At 29.0% G+C, this 22748-nt stretch overlaps 1 protein-coding gene across 2 annotated transcripts; it reads right to left on the bottom strand.

Moving 5' to 3' along the window:
• Window positions 1-2289: 2289 nt before the first annotated feature.
• On the bottom strand, window positions 2290-9682 carry LOC137808287 (filament-like plant protein 7). 2 transcript variants are annotated; one of them, XM_068609318.1, is made up of 6 exons: window positions 9272-9682; window positions 8610-8799; window positions 7075-7219; window positions 4372-6937; window positions 4208-4265; window positions 2290-3076 (listed from the first exon to the last, which is right to left on the bottom strand). In XM_068609318.1, exons 2-6 carry the CDS (start codon window positions 8703-8705, stop codon window positions 2585-2587), a joined length of 3357 nt encoding a protein of 1118 aa, XP_068465419.1. In that variant the 5' UTR covers window positions 8706-8799; window positions 9272-9682; the 3' UTR covers window positions 2290-2584. The 2 variants fall into 2 exon arrangements, with proteins under 2 accessions (XP_068465419.1, XP_068465420.1); XM_068609319.1 differs by having other exon boundaries at window positions 8610-8733; window positions 9272-9680.
• Window positions 9683-22748: the final 13066 nt, after the last annotated feature.

Here is a 22748-nt window from a genome sequence, read left to right as displayed (position 1 = left end):
ACCGATGTAATATGTTCTGAGTAAAAAAATAATATATTACACCGGTTGTTACAACGAACCAGTGTAATATATTCTTTTAACCCTAATTTAAAGCTTGCGCCTCACTATTCATTCACGTTACTACCTTATTTTGAATTTGTCACGTCATAGTCACGTCAGCAGCATCAAATGTGTATTACGTCAGACGATGTCAATATATTAGTACTCAACTGAAAAAGAACATACATAAATTTCTAAAAATATTAAGATTAAAATTAGTTTCATATTGTCTCATACTTAGTTCGTGATCCATAATTTATACATTATCAAAGATAGAAAAAATTCAGGGAAGGGTGGTGGATTCTGAAGAAATTTTTAATTTAGCATAATTAGAGGCTTGGTCATGAGGAGGAAGATTAAATTCTTTAGTTTTACCTACTTTAAGTGGGTACTATATCCTCTAAACTGCTTATATTCCTTGTGATATTTATGTTGATGTACGGTAGTGTGTTTGACTCGGTTAGTTGTGATTGCTTATGTGTAATTAGTTTGAGAATTTGTATTGGAATGGTGTTACACAAGGGTTTATGTGTATGTATGCAGTATAAGAAGGGCAACAAAAAGAAAATAAGCATGAAAGGGAATGTGTGGTAAGGATGGAGAATCGGTTTGCAAGAAAACTAGGGAGCTTTCAAAAGGAAATAGCAGCGAGTAGAAGAGGTGTCTTGAAGGAAAAAAGGAAGGATGGAGGACTTCATAGAGGAAGGAAGATTCTTAAGCTTGCCACAAAGTTCTGCAACCGTGCAAGAACCAGAAATGCAAGATTCTAGGGGTGGTGCAGGGTCAAGAAATAGAAATCAGAGTTGGCAGGGGAAGGAGATTAAGCCTCATATGCTCAAATTTTCTTATGTTGTACTGTTGCTGAGTAGTTAATACCTCAATTAAGTCTACCAACAATTATGTTTTTATGTTTTTAGGATCCTTTGTAACTATGGCTTTGTTACTGTAGCTCTAGTTAGTGGGGTTCATGTTAATAGTTAGGATTGTGCTGCTTTTGGTATTATTTGAGTTGCATTCTTTATTTGTTATTGTAATTCTTGATTTTTGTATACGGGTTGAAATACTTCTAAACTATTATTTTTATTCATTTTATTATTTACTGATATAAAAAATTAAAAAAAATACTTTCAACTCATTTAATATACAAATTTACAAAAATTAAAACTCAAACTTAAAAACTAAAATCATGATTTTATTCCACCATCTCGAGAAGAGTAGTGGAAAACGTAAAATAAATATCAAATATCATAATGAATAATCCGCAAAAATAGTTAAATAATAAAAAGAGTAATGGATAAAATACATAAGAAATTTAATATGGTTGAATTGAAATGTTGATTAATTTCAATCTACAATCAAATTTCACTATGAACAAATATTACAGTCAGAGTTATATTTGAGTGAACTCTGAACTCTAGGTTAATTATGAGGATTTATCCTATTTATACATAAACTAACTGTTTGTCCTATTTATACATAAATTAACTGTCAACTAAACGATTAGAGAAGATAGGTGAATGGTATTTCATTTAAGAGTTCAAAACGTCAATCCCACGCACTTTGATGACAAACGAGAAAATTATAAATAATATAGGGTAGATTATCTTATTCTCTCTGGTGCTATAAAGACAAACACTAAAAAGAAAAGACAGACGATATGATGAAGACGATCTTATATCATCATACGCTATTTAACTGTTAGACGGTTTACTATATAGAGTCTAGGGATCTTTAAACATTTTTTCCTAAATCAATCTTCGGTAAACAATTAACACCAGGTAATAAATTTTCCTTTTTCTTAATAGCCACCGGACAGATTCTAACTATAAATTATTGACTTCTTCCAACTAAAACAATTTCTAAAGCCTCCAAAAGGAACGTTTTCAACTAGAACAGGCGTATGCATTAATCGACCGGTTAATCCCTTAATGGCAGAATGCTCATTGCAGATAATAGAAAACCAATTCCAATACGAATTCCTCAAGTTAGAAAAACACAAGCAGGCGGTGCGTCTTTTTTTTGGTTCCAAGACTTTCTCTAATTTACCCAAAAGTAAGTAAAATCTAATCAATTATTGTTTCTTCCAAAGAATTAAACTTCAACATTGTCAACTTTGACTTTATATTCTGCATTCTAACATCTTTTATAATGATAATTTTTATTAATATTTTATACGAGTGCAAATTCTTTTGAATGTTGAATCGATGTAGTTCAAGAATGAAAAAAAAAAAAAAACTACAGACGAACATGTTTCACTGATAATCAATTTACACTAAGGACACGATTGAGTACAATGTGACAAAACTTGTAACTGTCATTTAAAGGGAATTCTCACAACACCGTAGCAACGTGTAAGGTGGGTGCCTCACAGCAAGAACAACTTCAGGTTGTTAGTTTTCATGCGTGTATTCAAAAGCAAAACACACAAACACCAATCAACTCCCTTTAATAAAATATCGAAAGGAAGTATAATTTCCTTCTTATGGCAGAGTACTGTATTGAACAACACTACAGTCTTTTATGTATGAACATTTCATGTGTCCAACTAGAAGGATGCTTTCATGCTGGCACTTCTCTTCTTTCTCCTCAATAACTTTCTCCACAAACTTCCACTTCCTGATTTCTTAGCAGGTACAATGGCCAAAGAATTATCACTCCTTCTGTCTTCATGACCCTTAACACCGTTCAAAACTAAAATCTTTTCTAGGGGCTCTATAACGCCAGGAACGATGAGGTTGGAGTTGCCATCACTTGCTTTGGGAACTTGGGCTGTATCATCAGCTAGCATCTGATCAAGTAGAGATCGATTTTTCACTTTTATGACCTTTGGATGAGTAGGACTTGGATCTGCATTAGCTGCGGTGGTCATGGTGGGGGCTGCATTATTGGTCATTGTATTAAATTGGGTGGTAACAACAACACTGTCAAAAAGAGATGCATCCTTTGGTGCAGCCATTGCTTTCAACTGCTTTCCAAGATTAAGGATAGTTTCTTGACACTCTGCCAACTTTTCTGAAGCCGCTGTTATCTCCAAATCCTGTAAGATTAATCCGCACTCCTCAACTCAATACCAACACAAGCACAACAGAATTGAATTTGCACAGGTTATCAATTCATAATACAAAGAATAAGACCCACCTTGGATAGGTAAAGTTTTCAACAAACACTAGAAGGAGAAGCAAAAGGATGTAAATGAATTAAGTTTATCTCATAAATAAAGTTGCACTTGTGCACCATCATTTTTCTGTTAGCTTTCTTGTTCTATCTTCTTCAAAAGATGAAGAAATTGATTTTAAGTTTTTAAACTAAGGAGAAGAATTTATTTCATTTTACCTCCCTGTTTCTTCACCTATCTATGGAGAAGTTTACGTAAATTAGGACTAAAGAGTAGTTAAATTAATACTTATTGCTACTTAGTCATATTCCATGGTAGATAATTCTTTTTTATTCCAATTTTTATCATTCCGGTTGATACTTTGTAAACACCGTCATTAGAGATTCATTTTCATTTCTTTGGCCCACTTGTAATGATAACGAACTATGCTTTGATGTTTTCATAAAGAAACTGACCTAGTTATTTAAAATCAGAATCACTGCTTCACTTAACTAGAAAAAATATTGAGGGAGTGATTTGCCTGGGTCTACATTACTTGGTCTAAAACGAGCATACAGTGCGAAGACAAACTACTTTCTTTAAATATGGAGCCAGACACTTAATCTGCCTAATCTACAGAAAAAATATATGATTATTAACTCTAGAATGAAGTCTAGAGGGGCATACAAATTATAGTAGAACAGAGCTGGTGTTTACTATTTTCATACCATATCACTCAACCATAATTATGTTTTGAAAAGAAACATGGCAAGGTGTTGTATTGTATCACTAGTCACATATCTAGAAGTATACTAAGGATACAGGAAGTATGAAGACCCAGTTGATAATAGAACATGAAATCATAGATGGGAAAATCTAACGTGCTCCAAATTGGTATTTCCAGATGTAATTTAAAAGGTAAGTTAAAGTCTTGTTACTCCAAATACTAAATGGGCTAACTTTGTTCTTAGAGGAACCATGGTTCCTCTTGATTAAATATTCTTAAAAATTACACAGGAACAAGTAATCTGACTGCGAATCAACAAGAAAAGGACTGGAATGAGATGAACTTACATTACGCAGTGGCTTATCTTTGTCAATAATATCATGTTTTGAGCACTCCTTTGACATGCTGAGAACATTAATTTGACATGTGACAATAATCCACAATTATAAATTAAAAACCCTACGTTCAAAAAGTATATTGAACAGAAAAAATATATGAGGGCGATTCATACCTTTCAAGCTGGAGCTGCAATTCAAGACATTTGGCCTCTAATTCTTCACAACTGCTGTTCTTATTCTCCAGTTCCAATTCTAAAGCCAAAATCTTGTTATGAGACGCTTTTAATTCTGCTTCTGTATGCTGTGCATCGAAATTTGAAGTTATCAGTTTCTGATTTCTTATTTCATTCTCAAGATTTCCGTTGGATTCTTTAAAGGATAGTATCTCCAATCTCAAGCTGTCAATAGTTTTCTCTGATTCCTGGATTTGATTCATTAAGGATTCAATCCTATCAGTAGCTGATTGAAGCTTCCTTTCCAAGACTTCCTTTTGAGATTCAACACTGATTAATTTATCTTTAATATTTGCAAGTTCTTTCCCATTATAATATATCTCTCCATTCTGAAGATCATGACCATATGTAGTAGTTACTTGAGGCAAAGATGACAAGTTTTCTCTGGGAAGATGCAACTTATCTTTCTCTGCCAAATGACTTGTCAGCTCATTCTCTATTTCACCTTCACTCCGTGTCTCATCCCAATCAAATTGTTTCTTGATAGCATCCCTCATACTAGAAACATCCTGAAGTGAAAAGCAGTGGTTCATAATCCAATCAAGTGCTGTTGTTAGTTCTTTCACAAAATTTCCATAATCAGTCTTGCCACTCAGTAAATCATAACACACATGTAGAAATTGCTCTATAACTTTACTGAGTTCATATGTTTTCCACTGGAAAACACGAACCATGTAGCCTGTTGGCATTCCTAGATTCTTGTAGGAAAGAATATCCCTGTCTCCTTTGTGCAAGGGATCTGAACTATCATAATCCACAGCTGGCAGGCTGATTCTTTCAACAATTTCAATTATCTTTCCAATTGATTTACTCAGATCTTCCTGAGATTGTGATTCGATTCTCTTTATTGACAAGATGTCAGCATTATTTTCACCACCGGATGGATTAACCACCAAAGAACTATCTGAACATGAGATGCAATGAATACATTGGGGAGGATTTTGTGTGTCAATATGAACCGAGCCTCTGCTTGAATCAAAGTCACACAGATCAGAATTGTTCACATGCCTCAAAGCTACTCTAATATCATGAAGTATATCATCAGGGCCTTTGTGAGTAACATGGTTTTGTTCCAGGACCATTTTTACTACATCCTGAAGCCAACCAGGAACAATGCCCGCAAATATGTCAATGGAACAAGTGTTCTTATTTGACTTTGAGAGGTCTGAAATGTGATCAGACACTGGAATGATTTCCATACCTACTACTTCCGGGGTGGTCTGGCTTGTCCTGGACAACATGTGATCAGGCACTGGAATGATCTCCTTACCTTCAGGAGTGCTCTCCTTTGTCCCCGTCTCTGAGAAGCACTTGATATCATTAACAGCATTCAAGGAAGCAGATGGAATTTGAATGGCTTTTTCAACAGAGACCACTGCTAATTTTTCCATTTCAACAAAGTCATCCATAAGATTTATGTCTGAAGCTCCAACACTTTTGCAAGACAATGGTTCCTTTTGCTTTCCACTTCTAAAGTGATCTAATTCTGAAATCAATGCAGAAGCCCAGGACTCCGCACAGCTAGCCTTGTCATCACTGCCAGCATCAGACAATGAACCCAAACAGAACTCCTGTGATGCAAGGTTACTTCTATGTTGTTCCACAGTTACATGGCCTTTAGATGGTTCTTCAGTCTGCGACTCAAGATGCAAAAGTTTGGAGGCTGTGCGAGAAAGCATTACTCTTGAGAATTGAAGCTCATTCATTTTCCTACTGAGGGATTCTTTTAAAACCTTGTTTTCTTCTTCCACAGCACATAACAGCTCGGTCAAAGTATTGATTCTTTTTATGGGAGTCTCGGGAGAAGTGTCAACTGAAGATTCAACCACTAAACTGGTTGAACTCAATTTGCTCCTCCTTATTTCAAATGAATCCCGTCCTAACATTTCAACTTCACTTTTCATTTTTGCCAGGGCAGCAGGACCTGGTAACCGCTTCCGAACCAGAAGACGCAGCTTCTGACATTCTGATTCTAACTTGGCAATTTTTTTTATACTCTCTAACTGATGCTTGTGAGAAGCATCAGCTGACCGGCGACTAAATTCCCTCTCCTCATTTCGGATCTCAAGTTCCTTCTCAAGCACACGAACCTCATATGTCAGAGAGGTATTATCTTTCTCAGTGCACTCTAATCTACTCATGAGTGCACTATGATCTGCCTCAGCTTGAGTCAACTGTCTTTTCAGATCTTGAATCAGATTTTCTCTTGCAAATATGGATTTATTAAGATGAGAATTATCAATCTCAGCTTTTGCAATCCTTTTACTTGTCTCGGATAACTGCTCCTCCAAAACTTTGCGCTCTTTTTCAAATTCTTTTGAAGCCTTCATCACAGCATCATGAATCCTTTGCTCTTGTTCTTCTCGAACAAATCGTAACTGCTGCATACATTCCTTGAGAGCTCCATCCAAATGAGCTACCCTCTCTTCATAAATTATTCGCTGCTGCAAAGCTTCATCCAGATCTTGCTTCATAGACAACACTTCAGCTTCTGCCTTCTTCAAACCTTCAAAAGCAAGAATTTACCAGAGATTCATAAAATTACACCAAAAAACACTTTAAATAAGCCGCTATTTATCTGCTTTTCATGTCCGACATTTCAATGTAATGAAAATGAATACACACAGATATTAAAAATGCTACCTGCCATTGCTTCTTGTGCAACTTTTGTTTGTTTGTTCGCCAGCTCATTTTTTGCATTACAGTCAGAAAGTGCTGAATCAAGCTTGTTATTTAATCTTTTCAAGTCCTTCACTAATTCCTCTTTATCAGCTACAAGTGCCTGTACCTGAAATAGAAAAAAGGTTAAATAAGACAAACTATCATTTATTTCAATAAATAAAGCAAAAACTTTGCAGAAATTTCCTTTGGTCTAAAGACCGTGTACATAGAGGTTGGGAAGGAGATCTTTGAGCCAAAAATGCATGATCACTTAGGAATGAGGGAATCCCGGTTGGTCAATATTTGTCTTCTAAGAAAACCCATTTTGCAACTTATTACTTGGAGGATAAGCCTTGGATCAAAGTGATGGTCTTATCTCTAATTTAGATGAGATCTCTAACACCTTAAAATAGAGAGTACTTGCACGATATACCCAACAAATCTCACAGAGGGATAGACTCTAATATGTTCTACTACCATCTTAAGAAAATGGAATTTAAGTTTAATTCAACCCTATAAAATCCACTTAGTAAGGTGAAGTTTGCATCTACCAATATATTATTATTATTCTATCATATCTCTAGTCGGTGTGAGATCTCCAATAGACTAAGCTTTTATTTTTTCTACGAAGGAATGGCTCTTATTTCTGGAGGAGTATTCTCAAGGCTTTTTGATATCCATGTCAGGGATTTATTTCTAAACTAGGGTCTGGGGCACCAGCTTTGTTCTTTGATGATTGGACAAGGATGGGCCAATTAGCTAACCAAGACCATTTTGGTCATATTGCTGATATTTGGAAGGAAGGAAATTGGGACTTCAGTGGACTTCCTAACTCTACTATCCAAATTATTGCCGACATTACAATTACAACTAATCCTCAAAGTACGGATGGACATGCTTCTGATATATATTCATCAGCATCTGCCTATTTTGTGCTTATGCCAAAAATACAAAATTATCCAAATCCAATTTGGCACAGGTTATGGCATATTTCAAAATTTCGTTTCTTCTTCTGGCAGATCCTTTATTTGGCCCTCCCTACTAATGCTAAAGGTTTCAGTGTAACTTAGCTATCTCTGCGGCTGTCCCTGATGTTCTGCCCTTTTAAAGACATTCTTCAATCGCTGCGTGACTGCCCTCATACAAAAGAGCTTTGGCTTAGATCAGGAATAGATTCGATAAGCATCCTTACAAGTTACAACTAATAAAGTCAATTCATGGATTATCCAAATCCTCTCCTTTAGTGAGTTGCCTTTAGTCGCTGCAGTTATGTGGTGGGCTTTGCGTTGGAGAAATAACTTTATAATCATAATAATTCAGAACAAAATGCACAGGACAAAAAATCTAGATTATCATTCCTATTAATAAGAATACAAGGTTAATTCATGAAGTACTGATTTAATACTCTAAATAGGAGTAAGACAAATGACGAAAAGACAAGGTTGCAACTTGCAAGAAGCCATTAATCATGATATTGACCAGAATCGAATCATTAATGCTCAAAACAGCTAAATCACCTCCTCATTTTCTTTTGAAGTGAGATCCGTGTTGTCAGCTGCTATAATGGTCTTTTCTGAGGATTTTTTCCTCCAAAGCCACGTTTTTTGATCCATAATACTACAAGCTTTAACAGGGAGAAGCCTACACGAAGTCAAGGTTTTGTTTGATTACTATTATATGAATAGCTGCATGATCTCCATCAAGACACTGTATATCAAGAATATTCACCAAAGAAATTAAATTAAACTTTGTGAGAGTATATGGTCACAACATGACTGCAGAGCATAAAACTTAATCACAAGGGAAATATTATTAGTAACCTCGTTATGTACTCGCTAGTGTTCAGCCAGAAACTTACAATCATAATATACAAATTAGTACATTCCATGAAACATAAATCCATCACAGTTTTCTGTTCATACAAACATAACCAAACATAAGTCCTAAACCATATCTGCCCACAAATAATTCGCAAGTAGCTGAAAATCACGAGAAAAATATTGTTTCCCCCTTTTCCACTAAGAGAACAAACTAAAAACTATTTTATTGTAAACCAAAAGTTTTAGAAAATAAGAAGAAAAGCAGAGGTTTTGTGCTATATATGTGTCTGTGTGTGTAATACATATACATATATTTATATTGTCATGTCTAAAAAAAGGTGTGTTGGGAGGTTTCTCACCTCTATGAACAAAGTTTGAGGTTGTGCATGGAATGGATGATCCAAAAAGTTAACAGGGCATTAACTGAACTGCAGTATGGTGTGGAGGAGTTGAGTGAGAGGCGAGGAAAGAAGAATGAGTTAGGTGAGGAGCAGTGTTTGAAGGTTGAAGTTAGAGACATGAAGAGTTAGAAAGGTGCAGATGATGTGTGATCTTTGAGCAGTGGAGAGTGGAGGAGTGAGAGTGTGAAGCGACCATAACACCCACAACCAGCTCAGCTTTCTTTGTAGAGTGAGAGAGGGTGTTTGGTGAAGGAGGAAAAAGGGGAAGAAGTGACAAGAAAGGGGAGTGAAGAGAAAATGACAGAAAAATAAGAGAGAAGAAGAGAGAGAAAAGTGTCGGCTTGGTGCTTTTATTGGATCTGCCAACACGGGAGTCGAGGACTGGGATACTTTTATATGTGGGCAAAATTAGTAACAAAAGACGAGAAGTTTCAGATACACGTGTTCTTGCAACATCATATCCCTACCCAGTATTCAACTACTACTTATACGGTTAATTTGGTTAAATAATATCTTTTCTTTATAAAAAAAATTGTCAAAATATTTATTCTTTACAAATTCAAATTAACTCCTAAACGACTTAAAAATTATTTTTTAAAATCCATAAATTAGTTTATGTACGGTCCAAATTCAGATATATCGATCTTGTCCAATTCAGATGGGTTTCATCTGAACCCAAATCACAATACGGTTTATAACTAAGTAAAATTAACCTAGATTTCTAAAAATATTATTAACGAATTTTCTTCTTAATTATTATTAATAATAATGTTAATTTAGATAAATATGTTATGAAAATCAATTATTAACGTACAAATTAATAAATTTAATTTTTATGTAATTTGATTTTAGAGTATGATATCTCGATTTTTTTAAATATATTATTACATAATATATTTGATCATGTATATAATATCCTAATTTTATTAATACGTTGTCATATAATGTTTTTATTATATTATATAAATATTTTTATTACATTAATATCTGATTTATATACATAATATTCATATTTTATAATATGATACTATTATGTACGACATTAAAATTTAAAAAAATCAGTGTCAAATATTAAATTCATGAAAATTTATAAATTATATACACAAAATTTAATTTAATTATTTATTTGAATGTTGAAGTATTATTGATAGGTGGAAACATTAATTCACAAAAATTTTAAAAAAAAACTGGTTAAAACGTTTTAACCGACCTCATCTTAAATACAACAGTTTATAAATTAAATAAATTTAATTTATTATAAATTTTTATTTTTGTTTATAATTAAAATCGACTTAAACATGATATTACTATCTATCACTGCATGAAAGTTTGACTATTAAAAAATAATCATAATATAGATTTTAATTTAAAATTGAGATGTAAATATAGTTTTATTTCTGTGATAAATATGCTTTGGTCCTAATTAAAATTAATTTTTTAGTTCCTAGTTTTTAAAAGTATATTTTAATCTTTCTATCCAAACTTTTCTTCCTAAACATTTTTAGAATGAATGCTACCAAAATCAAACATAATCTAAATATAACAACTAAAGGTATATTTAAGTATAATGATAGTAACAATTAACAATAGTAATAATAATAACCTAAGTCGTAATAGACTAACAACCATCATCATAATAATAATAAATAAATAAATAAGTATATCTATTTTGGTTTAAAAGGAAAAAATACAAATCAATTATAAATGTTTCAGTTTATCTGTATACTTTTTTCTAAGTATAAATCAAAACACTTGACAAAAAATGGATTATATTGATTTAGTTTGCCAAGTTTGGTATTTTAATTATTACTTTAAAAATAAATAAAATTATGATTAATTGTTTTTTTCATTTTCATCAACCAATTTCATATGTCTCTTTATATAATATTAATAAATGATGTTTTATCATGTTAGTTTAATTGTCACTTCAACTGAAAAACAAACATGGTAAATAAATTTTAAACCACTGATATTATTTTGATTCATTTATCATGTTAGTTTAATTGTCACTTTTGACATTTACTGGTACTTATTTAAAACTTAAAATATATTTTTGTTTATTTAAGACTTATATTGATTTATTTAATACTTGATTTGTTAATGATATTCAGTTTCACATTTTGGCATTTATTTTACCATATATAATATGAAATTACATTTTTATGTTATATTTTCACATGGTTTTAATATATGAAACACACATTTTACAATCTGAAAGGTTAATCCCAAATAAGAAAAGGGGCAAGCATGAAAATGTATGTCTATTCTCTTTCAGAAATATAAAACAAACAAATTGTTTTCAAATTTTCACATAGAAAAACAAATATTGAATTTTAATGTCAAATGTTTTTAAGACCAAAAAAAAGAACAATAATATAATAATAATTTAAAAAAATATCACTAGAGATGCATGTAACCCAATTTAATCTGTGTAGATTGTATATATCATAATGTTTTGTTTGAAGTGGAGGGAGAGTGTGAAAAAAATAAAGAGATAAAAGAAAAGAGAATATATAATTTAATTATTTGAATTGAGAGAAAGAGAAAAAATAATTTGTAAAATAAATTTTATATAAAAAAAATATTAATTAGAGTTAAATTAAAATTTTAAATTAAAATAAAAAATTAATAAATGAAAAGTTATATTTCAAAATAAAATATATTAAGATAAATTAAGTTAAAAATGTAAATAATTTATTTATTTCTAAATTTTATTATTTATCTGATTACAATATAAAACATAAATATCAATAAAATGTTAAATTAATTTATTTTATTTATTATTTTAATGTTTTTATTATTTATTTCTGTAATTTAAATGTATTTTAAAATATTAAACTAATTTAAATGTATTTTAAAATATTAAACTAATTTAAATTATTTTAATATTTTTACTTTTATTATTTATATTACTATTACTAGTAGAAACATGGACCGCGTATTTACTTTTTTTTCTTATGATAACGAAAAATAAAAAATTATATATATATATTATTATAATAATTATCAAAATACAAAATATTATTAAATGTATAAAATAATAATTATAAAAATAATAATATTTTTATTGTAGGTAACTTTTTTTATTAGGTAGTATCTTTTATTGGAAATAATTGAGTTTGAAATAACAGTTATATAGTAAAAATATGTGTACATTTAATAAATAGTTAAGAGAATATTACTTATTAATTTTATAAAATTCACCTACAGGATTCACTTATACACTTTAAAATATTTTTATTTCTAATTTATATAAAATCTCTAACAAATACCTAACTCCTATGAAAAAATTAACTATAAAAAAAAAACTTTAAAAAAATAAAGGAAGAAAAAAGGAGAGGAAAAAAGAGACGTATAACATTACCTGACCCATGTTTAGTTATCTCCATTTAAAGTCTACATAATAAAATAAGAATTTTGAATTTTATGAAAAGTATTGTATTCCGTGTATTTATTTGAAAAAAAAAAATAGACAACTATAGAAATATATAAAAACTATATATGTGGAAGGAAAAAAATAATAAATCAAAGAGATCTGGTAAATGAGAAATAAAATATGACATGTAATAATTATAGTAAAAGAAACTTGAAGATGCCTGACTGATACTGTTCATGAGAATCTCGAGCTCTGCAGGCTTCTACGTGTGCAAGGTTCGTGGTTCATTGGTTGTATTCAGTTCATGACATTTTCTTGGGTTCAGTATCAGATTTTCTTATTTATATATGCAGAATCAAATTATGTGAAGAATAATTAGTAAAATATAAATATAAATAATTATTTTAACCAAAAAAATTAAAATAAAAACATAAATAGTATTAACAATATAACACAATATTTTTATTAGTCAATAAAAATTTAAATATAACAAATTTAATCTTTGCTACAATGATCTTAAAAACTACACTACCAAAAATTCTTAATTGATCCTTCGTGTAGAACATTGTCAGTATCACTGTTAATTAAACAGATAAAATAAACTTCCACTGTATTAGGTGATCTGATCTTGCTTTCATCCAACGGACCGGAAGATAGCAGGTCCTTGTCTCTTCTCCTGAACCATCACACGCTTAACACTATCTCAGTTACGTTGCTAAATAAAGAAGTGTGGTTGACATCACTATTAATAGATAACTTTATTTGAAGTCTAAACATTTTTCTATAAAAAAATACTTTCATTTTGTTAGCTATTATCTTAAAACTTTTATCAAATAAAATATGCAATACTTATAAGGTAGTAATTGGAATTTTATTTATTTTTACTGTTTTTTATTACCAAATTATATTGATTTTGATATTTTAAATATGTTAAATTATTTCAATATATTAAAATGAGTAAAATGGATTTAATTTAAAAGTATAGTAGTACAAAAAATAAGAGAAAATATAGAATCCAAATATTGGTGTTGATATTATTGTGAGAATGTGAAATGAAAAAAAAAATGATTATGAACAAGAACCAAAGCCAAAGGAGTGGTTATTAGTGGGGCATAATCAACTAATTATGGATAGAATGCATTGCTTCATATGACCAAAGCCTTTGGCTTTACTCATACCATTCTTCTGTCAAAACTTTATTATTCTTAGCTTTAACATTAATGGCGATTTTGATAATAATTGATTGATAATGTGGACTTGTGGACCCCAGTAGTCAACAGAAAGGTGTGAGTCCAGGTTGTTTCCACTCTAATAACTTGTTTACAAAACTCACATACTTTAACATATCATCAAGTACCATTGACCAAACATGTTGCTGGTATTGATTAAGAAATTAACAAATAAAATATTTTTTTATTACAAATAATGTCTAAAAATGAAAGTGAGAGAATATATTGGTAGTAGTTTCATGATAAATAATAGAAAAAGTTGTGTTTATGATCTTTACATTTTCTATCAAAACTTAATTTCAGGCTACGTATTTTTAAACTGATGAAATCAGTCTTCTAATTTTTTAAATATATGATTTTTTTTCAGTTCTATGCTTCTTCCTTCAATAAAACTAGTGAAAGAAAATAAAGTCTTCGTTAAATTGAAAGAATAGGCTTAAAATTATTTTTGACAAAAAAAATACAATAATAAAAAACATATTTTTTCTAGAAAATTTATTGTTAATTGTATTTATAATATCCTAAAAATAATGCTTTTATTTATCAAAATAGATTACTCTGATAAAAAAAATCGTATGGGATTTGATTTTTCCCAAAATTAAATTCAAGACCCGTAGGTAGGACTCATTTTCTCCCCTCACATATATACTCTTTCACTCTCAAAATCATGAAACAAACACACACAAAAATACCCCTCTCTTCTCACACTTGGAAACAAAACGACAAAAAGAAAACATATGAAAATAAAGACAAAGCGAAGAAAAAACAAAAAAAAAATGATGAGATTTATTATTTGCATAGAGATACAAAAGAAGGAAGAAAGGCCATACAAATAGAAAGCGAAGGTGCAGTAAGCGTTTACTAATGGCCCAACACACTCAAGGCTCCAACAGATGCTCCGTCAGCAACAACAAAAGACGCTCCAACAGCAACACGGAGGTGTTTTCAATATCACTGTCCTCAAGTATAACCTCGAAAGCTTTAGTTATTTTTTTTTCCTATTATTTAAAAGAGAAAGATTATTTGAAATATATTGTACAAATTAATTTTTATATATAACATATTATAGAAGGACACGCTTGCATGAGTTTTTTTAAATCTACTATTAACAATGAGTCTTCTTAAATTTATTATTAACAAAAAAAAAATTATTAGTATTCTTTAGTTTTATAACTTATTTTAAATTTATATAGTTAATTATTTCTATTTTTTATAATTATTTTGTTTCTGCTATAAAGATAGAACCTAGAGAACTGTTGGTCGGTCAGCTTACACTTCAACTTACTCCTCTTACCTTCGTACTACTATTTCAAGTCTCAGTCGCTCGATCACTTAGGGAAATGCCAAATGAGGGTACCTGCAGAAGGCAATCCGACGTTCAAGTCAGCAAATGGCGTTTGACACTCAGTTGTCAAAATACAGTCATTAATGACGTACCTTATTTTTTTAATATGCGTTATTCATATTATTTTAATGAGTTTACCTTATTGGACCGAATTAGTTAAGTGGGTCGTACTTATGGACGTATTACCTAATTCTTAATGGTAGTTTAATTTTACTGACCTTGATTTGAGCGTTAATGGTAAGGGTGGCAAAGCGGGCCAGCCCGCCCCGCGCTTGGCCCGCGGGTTTGCGGGCCAGCCCACGTTCTTTTTTCTTCTTTTTTTTAAATTAAATATTTTTTGTTTTACATTTTGTTCTTAAAAAATTGACAAATTAAACCTATATATTTATTACTATCAAACCTAAATTCTTTTTCTTCCTTTTCAAACATAGTCAAACATCAAAACATTAAACATTAAGATAAATATCAAATATCACTATTCTTCCACTTCCAAAACATTAAAAATACATAATTCAAAAACATTAAACATAAACATTAATTAAAAAACATTAAACATAAACATTATTGACGCGATTGTGTTGTGTTTCTTTCTTTGAAATTTTGTGAAAACCTAATTGCGTTGCCTTGTTGTTGCTAAGTGCCAATTTTTTTTTCTTGCGAGTTAGCGGGTCAACCTGCCCCGCCCCGCTGCTAGCCCGCGCGGGTTGCGATATTATTAATATTGGCAGGTGGCATATTTAATGTTAGAACTTAAATTTAATTCATTAATATTATTCTAATGCTTAATACAAATAGCTTTAATATAATTAAATATATTAACTCAGTTAATTTATTAAAATTTTAAATAATATTATCAATACACTAAATTTTCTTTTATTATTAATGAATTTTTCTTTTGATTATTTATTAATAATAAACAATACATGTTTATAGTATTTAATAAAAAGAAATAAGGAAAGCAAATTTATTTTTTGATAAAACTACAAAATATTTATAAAAATAGTTATCCCGTTTTTTAAAATTATGTCTTATATTAAAAAAAGAGTGGATGATAAAATATTTCTCATTGGTAAAAATAAATCAATGTCAATGAAATACAAAACGTTTACGTAATAAAAATATAGTTTTATCTAGTTGAAATTTTTTTATTAAAATAAAATGCTATATTATTCTTATTAAATTCAATATGATAAATAATTTTTAATAAAGACAGTACTGTATTTTTTATTTTCTGAAACTTAATGAATATTTTCACAAATATTTACTATCAATAAAGTGTATTTTAATTATTTCCGACAATCCTAATTTATAGAAATCATAATTTTCAAACATAAAAACTTCTTTTAATCAAACGTCTCTTTGTTTGTAAAGTTAGGCATGACCTTCAATTTGTTAACAACTTTATCTCCATTTTCATATGATATATTTTTTTTTTTTTTTTTTTTTATAGGAAAAAAGTTGGTGAATATCAAATTCTCTTCAGTATATAACAGAAAAAACTCTATTCAATATTTAAAGAGAGAAATGTCAATATAATATGTTAAAAATAAAGGAGAAAGTAAAGAATAAATATTGATAAAGTGCATGAAATATAGATTTATTTATACATTATCACTCTTTTGTAATAATTAAGATTCTTCATTCCAAAAAAAAGAGAGCAAAATGGTTCATAAGAAAAATAAAAGGAAAATGTAATTTATACGTTTAACCTTTTTTAAACAATAATATCCTTTTAATTGATACAAATAATTTATTCTAATCTATATTTTTATAAACACTTATTAAAAAAAATTAAAAGTAGCCCATAATAATTATAAATAAATATGTTGTGGTTACATTGGATTCTACTACAACGGTCATACCAAGACTGTGTACGTGGTTGCATCATTTAACGCAAAACTTAATTACTGTCACCATATTTCTGTTCTGCTCTTTGCAGCAAGGACTCAGACGCTTCAGAAGCTTAGGGCCCATGTTCCCACGGAATAATGGCGCAGAACCTTAGAAAAAAATTGTTTCATTTACAAGGTAAAATTATAATTATAAGTTGCAAGAAAAATTGTTTTTTTTTTATCTTTAATTATAATTTTTATTTATTTACAATTTTTATGTCATAATTAAATCTATAAACGATTATATAAATTTTTACAAAATTGTTTATTAATATAAATATTGAAAATTATCCATACTCTTTCTATCAAGTAAATTGTTTTTTTTTTTACAAAATAAATAAGTGGAATAAATGTTCTTTGAACATACACACGAATGTGTCATTTGTTGGAAAAATTCATTTTAATATCCATTAAGTATCATTATCAAATGGATAAGGTTGATTTTTTATTATTAGCATTTGACTTTAAATAATAGGTTACAAGAAAGTTAAGATAATTTAACTAATATATTTAATTTGTAAGATTCTTCACGTGGTCTGAAATTTCAGAAAACCACATGATATAGAAGCATTCATATAATAAAACATAAACGTGACTTAGGATGTTCATGAATTAATTCCCAAAACAACATTTTCCTTTCTTATACTAAAAGGATATCCTTATACCTGCGTAGATTTATTTCTTCCTACCATAAATGTTTCTAGAATATCCATGGTATAATCATAATGCGTTTTTTCATCAGAAATGGTGTAGTTTGCTTTTGTATTTATAATAATAATAATAATAGAAAAAAAAATTATAAGTCTAGATGAGTTGTGTCTCGTTACATGATTTTGTTTTAAAAATACAATTTATAAAAAAATTGTGTTATAGTAAGATGATTTTGGGATAAAATGTAGCTAATTGAAGTTGTGTTAGTACACAACTTTGATTCTCAACTTAATTTATTTTTTCTTGCAATGAAATCATGTTACAACCACACAATTTATTTAGTGGAATTTTTGAATGTTACTGTGCTTAATTCACAATTATTTAATACATTTACACTCACTTATATATTATAAAATGTTTTTATCTTTATTTGATTTAGGATCTCCAATACATTTTCTCATGCAAAGACCTTCAAATTCATGTGTTAGACTATATATTTATGGATAGTATAATAGCGGTCCGACAACGGGTAGACTGATAAGTCCAACAAACTCTCGTTATGATATATTTTAAATGACTCTAATATCATATTAAAAAATTAACTTTAAGTCTAGTCCAACCTTATAAGGTGAAATTTTCACTCACTTATATACTATTAAATGTCTTTATCTCGATATCAGATATTCAACCTTTCTTATTACCCAATTCCTTTCATTCCATCATATTTGAACATTCTAGTGTTACATCACCCCTTCCTTCACCTTCTTCTCTCTTCCTTCAACCCATTCAATTTGACACCCTCTCCCAAGTCAACAACTTTAACACCAATTATTGCTATTACAACAACAGTAGTAATAACTATAACAATGGATATGGTGGGTCTCCCTCTTTTGTGACCACTCCCAACTTTATGTAGAGGAGTGTAAGTAGTAATTCCTTCAACAACAATGGCACCCACCACCCTCTTTTTGCTCTCTTTGCCAAATTGATCGACTCCCATGATGCTCAAGTTAGAAGAGTTTGCAGTACTGATGATCTCTAAGTATACCTTCATACATTGTTCTTCATTTCATGCATTCATTCACTCACATGTTGTGTAAGTAATTTTGTGTAGAATTTTTGTTCCGTATGCAAACTGGTTAAATTATAACATTATCATAACTCTGTGATGATTTTTTTGTTATATGTGAAAACTAGTTAAATAATAGCTTTGGTAGATTAAAAAGTTACGATAAAAAAAATACTCGATAAATTATAGACTTAAATAAAATTCAAATTTGATGTCAACTCGTGTTATCTCTTCTATATTCTATTACTCTTTCATGTCAAACCATATTTTCAACTTAAAGTTATTGTACAATTTATTTATGAATAGCAATGGAATAAGTTGTGAAAGTGAAAAAAAATATAATTGAAGTCATTACTTCACGTGTGAGTTCAATTTTTTTTTACAGTGAAGTTGTACCACACTCATACGACTTTAATTAAGTCATAATCAACCTTAATCAAATTTATGTCCTAACAAGATGACTTCAGTTAGTCACATTCTACATCAAAATCATCCTATTATAACACGATTTTTTAACTATTTTTTTTTTCAATATGAAGTCATGTTACATCGAGAAAACTTATTTGAAACAAAATCATGCTAATAAGATATAAGTTACCCAAACTTATAATATATTTTTTTCTCATGATAAATACTAAAGTAAATTGCATCATTTTGATTAAAAAAACCCATAATGCACATAACTAAATACAATTAGTTAGATTTAGAAGCTCATAATTATAAACAACAAAGGTAAGACTCATCCAATTTATATGCTCATTAAATATGTCTTTAGTTGGAACCCTAGTGAATAATAAGAAATATGTTTTAATATGCTTTATACCTACTCTTTGTTTTATAACTTCCGCGTTAACATACTTTTGCTAACTCCATATGTCTTATGTCTTTTTAAGTATTTATTGTTCTGGGAATTTAGTGACTTGGCAATGGAAGCAATTACTCTAAGCCCTAAATCAAATGTTGCAATAAGAATGCTTGAACTGTAGCTTCAAAAAATACTATGAATTCAAATTCCATACACGAGCATAAATTCCTTGCTTTCTTGTTAATTTTTTTTAAACTTTCTAATAATCAATTCGAAGCTATTTTTAAACATTTCATCTTCAAAACTAATATTTGGTATATATATATATATATATTATTAGACATAAATTTAAACCATATGCTAAAAAAAATCCCAATTATCAAATTTAAAGTATAACTACAATTATAAATTAACATAAATTTATTTTGTCCATTAAACTTCACATACAAACACATATTCATATTCTTAGACATACAATCTTCCAAAAAAAAAGTACTATAAACAAAATTTTAATTGATTATCATTTCTTGTATACTACCATTTCGACAACAAATTTAAATCTTGAAAAATATGGAATCACTCAGAAACTTGAAGAAAATAAAAAATAGTAATTTTAAAACGATGATGACTTTTATAAAATAAAGTTAAAATAATTTAAAAAATCATTTATAAATTTTTTAACTTAACTAATAAAATATTCTGACTTTACTTTATTTAAATTGGGAGAGATGAATGCTTTATTTGCGTGAATTTTGTAGATGTCTAAGACTGTTATCTTAGGAAAGGAATTTTAACATCTTTTTCATATGTAGCTTTTGTTCAGAGACGATTTTTTGCAGCTCTTTGCATATATCGTTTTCGTTCTTTAAATAGTGGCATGAGAGTTGTTGTTGTCCACGAATACCAGTAATTACATAATTACCGTGCAACATAATACTGCAGGATAGTTATGACTTCAAATGTACGTTTTACATCATCATAATGAGAAAACTTCTCCATGCATTATATCAATTTTAGTTTTCATCTTATCCTCTTTCAAATTTTTGAAAATTACCTTAATTTTGGATTTAAAAATCAGAAATTAAAAAATTAAAATCTTATTCTAAAGAGTAAATCTGTAATAAAAATATTTAAAAAAAATTCAAAACACAAAATATAGAAATACATTTTAGAAAAAAAAATCAAAATTAAAAATATATTCCAGAAACCCAAATAAAAAAAAGTTTCAAAAATATTTTTTATTCACACCCTCATTTTATATATGGTCATTTTCGTCATTTTTTACAGAGATATTTTCCTCATTTTAATAACAAATCCGTTACAGATTGAAATTATATGTTGCAAGAAGAATTTGCTTTCTGAACTTTGAAGATATATATGGGCTTAGTGCAATGTAACTTGGGCCAAATTCTTTCTTAAGCTCCGTAGATTTGTTATTGCATCCTTAAAAATATAATAATTCTTATTTCATTTTATTTGGATTTTATAATAGTTAAATATATATATATATATATATATATATATAAAGTCCATAATGATAAGTTACTATAGGAAAACCATAATGATAAGACCCAAATTAACAGGTGTGTATTTAAAATGATATTATGTAAAAAAGAAAAGTTCAAATAGATTATGGGTCAAGTATGAAAACACTATAAATAGGACATCGATTTAAGAGGTAAGTATAGTGATTTTTATCTGATTATCATATCAAACTAATTCTGACTTTGACATAGTGAAAGAAGACTGAGAGGGGAAATCGAAATATCCAGTTGATCTAACCCAATTTAAGAAGTTTGTCAACTTTAAGTCCAACCTGAAACATAAATTAAGAAGAGCCCAACTCGAGAGTTCAATTCGAAAAGTCAACGCATCCTATTGAAATGAGATAATTTCTAGACCAATGTAAAACATGTATAATGATTTTTTTTTATACTAAATAAATATAAAACGAGTGTAAAGAATGTCTCACTATTAAAATAGTTTAAAGAATATCTCGTTAGATATACATTAGAATGAGATGAGTGCAATGAAATTTTGTAGAACAATAGATTTTATAAATCTTCTCAGTAAAGTTACCAACTTTATTCTTCATAAATCATATCTCAAGTTTTAACATAATAGGATGTTAAAATTCTGATATAGTCTCTTACTGAATTGAACTTATATTGAGAGAGTATAAGAAATGCATATGTATATATAAATTAACAAATATACCCATATATGAAACATTTATATAAAATTACATGTCACGTTATTATTATATTAAACTCTTTGTAATTGGTATTTTTTTTTTCTAATAAAGTTTATTTTTAAAGAAAAGGTTCATTTATTGATGATGTAAAGATTTTGGAAAATATGAATTTCACAACTCTACATGCGACATGTATTAAATTACAAATTTAATGTGGTTCAATATAGTTTTAAAATTATTTATTTCATTTTAATAAATATTTTTTTTTCTTCTGTTACAATTTGGTACAAATTTATGTATAATACTCAAATATTTTTAACATTGTGGTTCAAATGGAAATAGATGGTATATTAAATTTATTAATTTTTATAAAAAAATATTTAAAAACACTATGATAAGTGATTAATCAACAATGTAAAAGAAATTTACATTATCAAGTATTAATATATTATTATGAAAACTTTTACAAATCTAATCCTCTAATGCCAAGTTGCAAATGTAGTCCATACTTAGATTAAATTAATAAAAAAATTACTTTAATTATAAAGTAACAAATTTTTTCTCTCTTCATTTTTTTATTGAATTTCGCATCTGTGCATTAGAATTTAAAAGCTTATTTTTTCTGGTAAGCGTGCCAAATATTGGGTCCAATAAAAGTTTCCTTTGCCCTTATTGATTCACATGAAAAAGTTGCTTTTACCCTTATTGATTTAAAACTCTTCTTTGGTTTATTGAGGCACACTTCACTCTGGCATTCATCTCCGTTGAGCACCGCGACAACAAAGAGAAGGAGAGCTATTGACGAAAGAAAAAAAAAAGTGTACACAGGAGAAGACATTGTTGGTTGTTGTGATCCTCTGCATAAAAATAAAAA

The sequence above is a fragment of the Phaseolus vulgaris genome, chromosome 3, assembly GCF_000499845.2.
Source record: "Phaseolus vulgaris cultivar G19833 chromosome 3, P. vulgaris v2.0, whole genome shotgun sequence".
In the NCBI taxonomy this organism is placed as follows: Eukaryota; Viridiplantae; Streptophyta; class Magnoliopsida; order Fabales; family Fabaceae; genus Phaseolus; species Phaseolus vulgaris.
Note: the sequence above shows the minus strand (reverse complement) of the source record. Positions and strands in the feature narration are given on the sequence as shown.